Genomic DNA, 10,539 nt, shown 5'->3' with positions numbered 1-10,539 from the left:
TGGCGTATTAGAGTGCAGCGCTTCGGCTCCTGCCCGAAGCGCGCGTTCTAAGAAGTGACATGTCACATCTTTCCTGCGCTCTGCATGCAGCGCCCGCTCTGTCTATGGGAGGGGCTGCACTCAGAGCGCATGGAATCGTTTTGTTTTTTTTTCATTACGGACTCTTTCCGCAGCAATTTGAAGCGTACGTGTGCCGTTCAAATCGCTGCAGAAATTTCTGCAGGGACAAACGCTATGTGCGCACATAGCCTAAGACTGCAAGTCAGATCTAGAATTTAATGATAAAAACCCACTGTGTAATATCATTGGGGGACATATCACCATAGAACACCCTAAAGCACTACTAAAAGGTGGAGAAAAAACAAGGGGAGTCTGTCTCGAGATCTGTTTTAGATCACTGCAGCTTGAAGGACATTGCATCATGGGTTGGCACTGGGAAATGCCAATGAGTGAATCTGGTAGTACCTGGTGGCAGTTATGCAGATATTTTTGAGCAATTTTAGAGGATGGTAGACCATTGTGGTGTCAGATTCCAGGAAATACTCTTTGGAACACTATGCTAAAACTGCTTTTTTATTTTTTTTTAAGTACTTAGTGGGTAGGCTCATACCAATACTGCTGTGTCCCCCGGTGATTACATAATTACAAACATTAAGGTGCACTATTTTCCCAACAATCATTTAATGCAAAATAATGATGAAGTAGATAAATAAAAATAGTGTATGAGATATGCAAATAATAACACCAAACACATTTTTCTATTGAGGTTTCACTTTAAAATATTGAATACCCCCAAAATACATGTGGGAACATAACTTCTATTACAGCTCATAAGGCAAGCACAAAGATTGCTGGGTGAAAACTGCAGATTTCTGGAGAAAAAAAATCACTTTAGAAAACAATTTGCAGCTCCACCGTTATTTTGAATATTCCATCCTTATTTCACCATCTGACCAAGACACAATCTCCATTTTCCATAGAGTAAAACTGAAGTGGTTTTAAGTCATTCTCCAGCTGAATTTCTTTGCCTTCCATCTGTCAATAAAATGGAAATACATAAGAGAAAAATGTAGAAAATTTGTATTCTCACAATGCTTTCACAATTTATAGGACACTGACTACATGTGCTATTCTGTGGCTGCCTAAGCTGTGATCTTTGCATGCCTCCTGTCAAACCATTCACAGCTGTTGGAGCGCCGGTGTTTTGTTTTTTTACAGCTGCCCACTACTTAGAGTATTCAGAGAGGACAGGAGGTCTGCAGAAAGGTGGTGGGAACATGTTGGGCAGGCGGACTTTGTACTACTAACGGAGAGTATGAAAATGGTACTCACTTGGTTGGTGCCCAAGTGGGATCGTAACCCATAAATAATTGGCAATTTTTTTTTATAAGATCATGGACAAGGTGGAAAGCTTAGAATCGGTAGAAGCTACAATAGTACTTCCTGGTGGTTTAGCCAATCATTTGTGTATCTTGCGTAATGTGTAAAATGCAGTCAGTGGTGATAGAATGCTTGTTTAGGAGAAAGTTGCCGCAACTAACGTACAAATCAAAAACATTGAAACACAGCTAGCATTGACGTCTGTGGACAAATGATCTTTTTTGAAAACTAAAATCACTACTACTCTTGGTCAATATCAAAGAGTCTGAGATTAAGAAGAGGTCGAAATTCCTACACGATAATAAAGATTACCAGCACAACAGGATTTACAAATGGCAGGATACTTATACCACATGTTGCCATTACTACAGAGGTCACAGATTCTCTATGGATCATTAATTCTCCAGTTCCAACAATTAACGGGACATACGCCTCCTTTTTTAGGCTCCATCAGGAGACGACTCAATAGGAAAACAAGAAGAGGGAGCCAATGTAAGAGGGGCCTTGGACCGTATGAGAGTGACACATTCTCAGGTATATTTCCCTGATTGTGAATATCTCCTCAAAGTCACTAAGCACTGCTGAATTTTCTTTTTATGAAAAGGTCTGTCTTTTTGTCTTGCATATAAATATAACTTCTTTAGTTTAGAGATGGGTTTACAGCAATTATATCGCAATTTACATTTGAAAGTACATTTTTCTAAGAAGATACTACCAAATGCAGCCCCTTTCATTACTTCTTCCTCTATTACTCTTTCAGAATTGGGTTTACCATCTACAAATTATTTCCAACCTCCCAAGGGATTCCCTGCCCTTGAGGCACTCAATGGTTTCATTGACCAAGAGTTTTTGGCCTTATGTACAGACATGGAATTTGGTTGTCTATTTAGTAAAAAATGAATTCATCAGTTGACCAATCATTGTCAGATGATAAAGAAATTAATCAAACCCGCTGACAGTGATGTCATAAATAAAACAGATTATGTTTATGATATCTTACAACAACTCAATGACAAGGGTTTACAAAAAACGTACTCAAATCTCTACTAATATGGTGGCTAATGAAATTAGACTGGCACTAGAGAAGTATGTCACCTTGGGTACGATTGATATGAAGATCCACAACTTTCCCCTTAATTAGCATCCTATCACTCCTGTATTTAAATGGACTGTCAGTAGGTTTCTGCAATGTAATCTGAAGACAGCATGGTGTAAGAGTTAAACCACAAAATGCAGCCATCTGTGTCTTATCTGGTAGTTTGCTTTTGTTTACCTGCTATGTTAGTTTAAGCCTCTTATCTTTATCATTAGTGGGTCTCAGCAGCATGTGAGCTGAAGTCAGACTATGCCCCCTTTTGTGATTAGAATGAACTGGACTTTCAGAGTCTCTCTCTCTCAAGCCACCTCCTCACCTCACCCCCTATCTGTCGATGTCCCCCAAGGTTCAGTTCTAGGACCCCTGCTGTTCTCTTTCTACACCTCTGGCTTGGGACAGCTCAGAGTCCCACAGCTTCCAGTATCATCTTTGTGCTGATGATACGCAGGTCTACATCTCTGGCCCGGATATCAGCAACTTACTAACCAAAATCCAACAATGTCTGTGTTATTTCATCCTTCTTTTCTAATCGATTTCTAAAATTGAACATGGACTAAACAGAATTTATCATCTTTCCCCCACCTCACTCTACCTGACCTATCCATCTGTCTTACCACGTCAAAGTGACGGGGCGGATATGCCCTTACTTACGTAGCGCTCACTAATATACAAATTAAGCACACTGAATACAGTTTTATGGTAAAACAATAATGTAAAAATTTATTGAGATAAAATCAGGATAATGTTTGATCATCGAACGGCAGAAGCAATGTTACCCTGTTCTATTGATTAAATTAATTTAAATCATACAATCAATGGAAATCATAGTGTATAGAGAATTTAGCATCAATACGTTACCAAATATTGTAGCATCACTTCTCGGCCGGAGGGGACTCGATGAGCAAAATGGAAAATACTTTGGTATCTACATCACAGGAGGAGTGCGTCCACCCTTGCCTCCTGGAAAGATTCCCCTAACTCGCTGACCCAGCCCCCTGCATTTTATATACATAACTACGTATCTCTTTGTCGCAACTGAGCAGTAGAACTAACTTCATCATCATTATATAACAGGTCACGCTTGCAGCTGCGTAGTTACTACTTCTGGCTTGTGTTCTCTACCTGGAGACCTGCGCAGTATGTTGTTTTGCATGGATATATTCCTCGTGATCATGGCATAGTCCTCAAAAGTTAGTTGAGGTTAGATTCTATGCTACTTGCGGTTAGCTAGGCAGCATGACTCCCATAATCACTATCTATTTGACTGGATACCTATCTAGAGTCCAGTCATCCCATTTGTATCACAAGATCAAAATCAATGGCTGCCCACTATACCCAGTCCTGAGTGCTCGCTACCTAGGAGTAACCCTTGATTCTGCTCTATCCTTCAAGTCACATATCCAAGTCGCTTCCACCTTGAACTTAAAAATATTTCCTGGACCCATTTATTCCTGGATCAAGAATCTGCAAACACACTAGTGCATGCTCACATTATCTTCCGCCTGGACTACTGCAACTTCCTGCTTTGTAACCTTCCCTCCAACACTCTCGCACCCCTGCAATCTATCCTAAACTCTACTGCCCGACTAATCCACCCGTCCCCCCCACTATTCCCTGGCCTCTCCTCTCTGCCAATCTCTTCGCTAGCTTCCCATTGCCCGTAGACTCAGTTTCAAAACACCAACCTGTCTCCTCCATACATCTGTGACCTAGTCTCCCGGTACTTACCTGCACACAACCTCCGATCTTCACAAGATCTCCTTCTTTACTCCCTCTTATCTCCTCTTTCCACAATCGCATACAAGATTTCTCCCGTGCCTCCCCCATACTCTGGAACTCTAACCCCACATATCAGACCCTCGCCTACCGTGGAAACCTTCAAAAGGAACCTGAAGACCCACCTATTCCGACAAGCCTACAACCTGCAGTAATCCTCAGTCCACCATAGTGCCGCATGACTCGCTCTACCCTCACCCCTACCCTGTAGACTGTGAGCCCTCGCAGCAGTGTCCTCTCTCCTCCTGTACCAGTTTGTGCCTTGAATTGTTCATGATTACTGTACTTGTCTATGTATATATGCACGCCCCTTTTTCACATACAATGCGCTATGGAATAAATGCCACTATAATAATAAATAATAATAATAAATAGCAGCTTCTATCTTTGAAAATGTATACTGAAAGCCTGATGTGGCTGGGGGCAGCTCCCAGAGCTTTGCTACATTCAAAATCTCAAATCTTTCACTGTGTCAGAACGGCTGCACCCATTAATCTAAGTGATGAATCATTGAAGTCAGGGACTCTTGCCTACATCATGCTGCTCTCAGATGAGGTAGCAAAAATCTACTGACAGATTCCCTTTAATACTTTACCCAAGAGACAAAAATGGCTGGATAAACCACCAGGAAGAACCATTGTGGCTTCTAATGATTATCTGCTTTTCTTATTGTCCATGTTCCTAGAAAAAAATGTTACCTCTAGTGAAAAAAAACTATCCTTTGTTTTTATTGGTCACCAGTACTTTACTTACTTTTTGAACTGTCTTTACCTTTCACCACTGCAGTCTGCATTACTGATGAAGGTCATGTGTTGACTTATACATTTACATTTATATTCTGTATTGCTTGCACTTAATAAATTGCATCTATACAGAATTTTGAGTGCCAAGTTGCATTTACAATTGTACTACTGATGTCAGGCCACCAACCTGTTCTCACCGCTGGAAGAATTTACTGCCGCAGCCCTGATCTCACAGCTCACCGACTGTGGCACCCTGAACACTGTAAATTGCAGTAAGAGGATTGCTGTGGCTGTAACGTCTTCCAGCGGGGAGAACAGGTCAGTAATCTGGCATTAGCAGTACAATGTCAGGGTGGCAGATGTGATCTCACCATAGCTGCTTTCCTGGTGCCCAAACAACCTGACACCGTTGCAGTGTTCGGAACCAAGCTGTGAAATCATTATGGCTGAACAACACTAAAGGCTGCTTTACACGTTACAATTAATCGTGCAAACGCATATGCGATCGCACCCGCCCCCATGTTTGTGCGGCATGGGCAATTTCTTGCCCGTGTCGCACAATGTTGTAACTCCCCATCACACGTACTTACCTTCCAAACGGCCTCGCTGTGGGTGACGAACATCCACTTCCTGAAGGGGAAGGGACGTTCGGCGTCATAGCGGCATCACACAGCGGCCGGCCAATAGAAGCGGAGGGGTGGAGAAGAGCGGGACGTAAACATCCCTCCCACCTCCTTCCTTCCGCATTGCCGGCGGGACGCAGGTAAGCTGCAGTTCATCGTTCCCGGGGTGTCACGCGGAGCGATGTGTGCTGCCTCGGGAACAATGAACAACAGGACGTTCGATTTTTAGAAAATGAGCGACGTGTCAACGATGAACGAGAGGGTGAGTATTTCTGCTCGTTCATAGCTGTCACACGCTACGATATCACTAACGATGCCGGATGTGCGTCACTTACGACGTGACCCCGCCGACATCTCGTTAGATATATCGTAGCGTGTAAAGCCCACTTTACTCAGTTCTGCCCTCTACTGCTGACTCTGCAAAGCGCTGTAGACAGTATTTGCAGAGCAGTGCAGTCAGTGACAGAGTCATCTTGTCTGTTGAGAGCTCAGTGTAATGAATGTAAATGTCCTGATGATTTCACTGCTGCATTCTGCAAAGTTAGTAACAAAAATAAAATTTATACATACATTACAGATCAAAACTTTGGACATATCTTCTCATTCAAAGAGTTTTCTTTATTTTCATGACTGAAAATTGTAGATTCACATTGAAGGCATCAAAACTATGAATTAACACATGTAGAATTAAATACTTAACACAAAAGTGTGAAACAACTGAAAATGTGTCTTATATTCTAGGTTCTTCAAAGTAGCCACCTTGATTACTGTTTTGCACACCCTTGGCATTCTCTTGATGAACTTCAAGAGGTAGTCACCGGAAATGGTCTTCCAACAGCCTTGAAGGAGTTCCTAGAGATGCTTAGCACTTGTTGGCCCTTTTGCCTTCACTTTGCAGTCCAGCTCACCCCAAACCATCTCGATTGGGTTCAGGTCTGGTGACTGTGGAAGCCAGGTCATCTGGCATAGCACCCCATCACTCTCCTCCTTAGTCAAATAGCCCTTACACAGCCTGGAGGTGTGTTTGTGGTCATTTTCCTATTAAAAAATAAATGATGGTCCGACTAAACGTAAACCGGATGGAATAGCATGCCGCTGCAAGATGCTGTGGTAACCATGCTGCTTCAGTATGCCTTTAATTTTGAATAAATCCCCAACAGCGTCACCAGCAAAGCACCACCACACCATCATACCTCCTCCTCCATGATTCACGGTGGGAACCAGGCATGTAGAGTCCATCAGTTCACCTTTTCTGCTTCGCACAAAGACACGGTGGTTGGATCCAAAGATCTTAAATTTGGACTCATTAGACCAAAGCACAGATTTCCACTGGTCCAATGTCCATTCCTTGTGTTCTTTAGCCCAAACAAGTCTCTTCTGCTTGTTGCCTGTCCTTAGCAGTGGTTTCCTAGCAGCTATTTTACCATGAAGGCTTGCTGCACAAAGTCTCCTCTTAACAGTTGCTCTAGAGATGTGTCTGCTGCTAGAGCTTTGTGTGGCATTGACCTAGTCTCTAATCTGAGCTGCTATTAACCTGTGATTTCTGAGGCTGGTGAATCGGATAAACTGATGCTTCACAGCAGAGGTGACTCTTGGTCTTTCTTTCCTGGGGCGGTCCTCATGTGAGCCAGTTTCTTTGTAGCATTTGATGGTTTTTGCCACTGCACTTAGGGACACTTTCAAAGTTTTCCCAGTTTTTCAAACTAACGGACCTTCATTTCTTAAAGTAATGATGTCCACTTGTTTTTCTTTACTTAGAATTTGTATTATGGCAAGAAAAAAGCAGCTAACAGTCAATTCAGTAGGACTATCAGCTGTGTATCCACCAGACTTCTGCACAACACAACTGATGGTCCCAACCCCATTTATAATGCAAGAAATCCCACTTATTAAACCTGACAGGGCACATCTGTGAAGTGAAAACCATTTCCGGTGACTACCTCTTGAAGCTCATCAACAAAATGCCAAGAGTGTGCAAAGCAGTAATCAAAGCAAAAGGTGGCTATTTTAAGAACCTAGAATATAAGACATATTTTCAGTTGTTTCATACTTTTTTGTTAAGTATTTCATTTCACAAGTGCTAACTCATAGTTTTGATGCCTTCAATATGAATCTACAATTTTCAGTCATGAAAATAAAGAAAAATCTTTGAATGAGAAGGTGCGTCCAAACTTTTGGTCTTTACTGTATATACAGTTAGGTCCAGAAATATTTGGACGGTGACAATTTTCGCGAGTTGGGCTCTGCATGCCACCACATTGGATTTGAAATGAAACCTCTACAACAGAATTCAAGTGCAGATTGTAACGTTTAATTTGAAGGTTTGAACAAAAATATCTGATAGAAATTGTAGGAATTGTACACATTTCTTTACAAACACTCCACATTTTAGGAGGTCAAAAGTAATTGGACAAATAAACCAAACCCAAACAAAATATTTTTATTTTCAATATTTTGTTGCTAATCCTTTGGAGGCAATCACTGCCTTAAGTCTGCAACCCATGGACATCACCAAACGCTGGGTTTCCTCCTTCTTAATGCTTTGCCAGGCCTTTACAGCCGCAGCCTTCAGGTCTTGCTTGTTTGTGGGTCTTTCCGTCTTAAGTCTGGATTTGAGCAAGTGAAATGCATGCTCAATTGGGTTAAGATCTGATGATTGACTTGGCCATTGCAGAATGTTCCACTTTTTTGCACTCATGAACTCCTGGGTAGCTTTGGCTGTATGCTTGGGGTCATTGTCCATCTGTACTATGAAGCGCCGTCCGATCAATTTTGCAGCATTTGGCTGAATCTGGGCTGAAAGTATATCCTGGTACACTTCAGAATTCATCCGGCTACTCTTGTCTGCTGTTATGTCATCAATAAACACAAGTGACCCAGTGCCATTGAAAGCCATGCATGCCCATGCCATCACGTTGCCTCCACCATGTTTTACAGAGGATGTGGTGTGCCTTGGATCATGTGCCGTTCCCTTTCTTCTCCAAACTTTTTTCTTCCCATCATTCTGGTACAGGTTGATCTTTGTCTCATCTGTCCATAGAATACTTTTCCAGAACTGAGCTGGCTTCATGAGGTGTTTTTCAGCAAATTTAACTCTGGCCTGTCTATTTTTGGAATTGATGAATGGTTTGCATCTAGATGTGAACCCTTTGTATTTACTTTCATGGAGTCTTCTCTTTACTGTTGACTTAGAGACAGATACACCTACTTCACTGAGAGTGTTCTGGACTTCAGTTGATGTTGTGAACGGGTTCTTCTTCACCAAAGAAAGTATGCGGTGATCATCCACCACTGTTGTCATCCGTGGACGCCCAGGGCCTTTTTGAGTTCCCAAGCTCACCAGTCAATTCCTTTTTTCTCAGAATCTACCCGACTGTTGATTTTGCTACTCCAAGCATGTCTGCTATCTCTCTGATGGATTTTTTCTTTTTTCTTCAGCCTCAGGATGTTCTGCTTCACCTCAATTGAGAGTTCCTTAGACCGCATGTTGTCTGGTCACAGGAACAGCTTCCAAATGCAAAACCACACACCTGTAATCAACCCCAGACCTTTTAACTACTTCATTGCTTACAGGTTAACGAGGGAGACGCCTTCAGAGTTAATTGCAGCCCTTAGAGTCCCTTGTCCAATTACTTTTGGTCCCTTGAAAAAGAGGAGGCTATGCATTACAGAGCTATGATTCCTAAACCCTTTCTCCGATTTGGATGTGAAAACTCTCATATTGCAGCTGGGAGTGTGCACTTTCAGCCCATATTATATATATAATTGTATTTCTGAACATGTTTTTGTAAACAGCTAAAATAACAAAACTTGTGTCACTGTCCAAATATTTCTGGACCTAACTGTACATACATACATTATATATATTATATATATATATATATATATATATATATATATATATATATATATACACACACACACATACATACACACACACATACATGTATAATATATATATATATATATATACATATATATATACATATACATATATATATATACATATATATATACATATACATATATATATATATATATATATATATATATATATATATATATATATATATATATATATATATATATATATATATATATATATATATATACACACACACACACACACACACACACACACACACACACACACACACACACAGTGCCTACAAGTAGTATTCAACCCCCTGCAGATTTAGCAGGTTTACACATTCGGAATTAACTTGGCATTGTGACATTTGGACTGTAGATCAGCCTGGAAGTGTGAAATGCACTGCAGCGAAAAAGAATGTTATTTCTTTTTTTTTTTTTTATTTTAAATTGTGAAAAGTTTATTCAGAGGGTGATTTATTATTCAACCCCTCAAACCACAAGAATTCTGTTTGGTTCCCCTAAAGTATTAAGAAGTATTTCAGGCACAAAGAACAATGAGCTTCACATGTTTGGATTAATTATCTCTTTTTCCAGCCTTTTCTGACTAATTAAGACCCTCCCCAAACTTGTGAATAGCACTCATACTTGGTCAACATGGGAAAGACAAAGGAGCATTCCAAGGCCATCAGAGACAAGATCGTGGAGGGTCACAAGGCTGGCAAGGGGTACAAAACCCTTTCCAAGGAGTTGGGCCTACCTGTCTCCACTGTTGGGAGCATCATCCGGAAGTGGAAGGCTTATGGAACTACTGTTAGCCTTCCACGGCCTGGACAGCCTTTGAAAGTTTCCACCCGTGCCGAGGCCAGGCTTGTCCGAAGAGTCAAGGCTAACCCAAGGACAACAAGGAAGGAGCTCCGGGAAGATCTCATGGCAGTGGGGACATTGGTTTCAGTCAATACCATAAGTAACGTACTCCACCGCAATGGTCTCCGTTCAAGACGAGCCCGTAAGGTACCTTTACTTTCAAAGCGTCATGTCAAGGCTCGTC

The 10,539-nt window shown here is 41.4% G+C and overlaps 1 protein-coding gene across 5 annotated transcripts in view; it reads right to left on the bottom strand.

Moving 5' to 3' along the window:
• Window positions 1-580: 580 nt before the first annotated feature.
• The window catches only part of TBCE (tubulin folding cofactor E), a 271,869-nt gene continuing 261,910 nt past the window's right edge, over window positions 581-10,539 (bottom strand). For 4 of the 5 annotated variants that reach the window (XM_075338202.1, XM_075338206.1, XM_075338203.1 and 1 more), the window contains one exon: window positions 582-1,035. In XM_075338202.1, the coding sequence (XP_075194317.1) occupies window positions 943-1,035 (93 nt within the window). In that variant the 3' untranslated portion in view covers window positions 582-942. Of the gene's footprint in view, window positions 1,036-10,539 lie in introns of all 5 variants that reach the window. The other variant, XM_075338205.1, reaches the window with a different exon arrangement.

The sequence above is a fragment of the Anomaloglossus baeobatrachus genome, chromosome 3 (genome assembly GCF_048569485.1).
Source record: "Anomaloglossus baeobatrachus isolate aAnoBae1 chromosome 3, aAnoBae1.hap1, whole genome shotgun sequence".
NCBI classification, from domain to species: Eukaryota; Metazoa; Chordata; class Amphibia; order Anura; family Aromobatidae; genus Anomaloglossus; species Anomaloglossus baeobatrachus.
The sequence above is the reverse complement of the archived record's forward strand: the minus strand, read 5'-3'. Positions and strand labels throughout refer to the sequence as shown.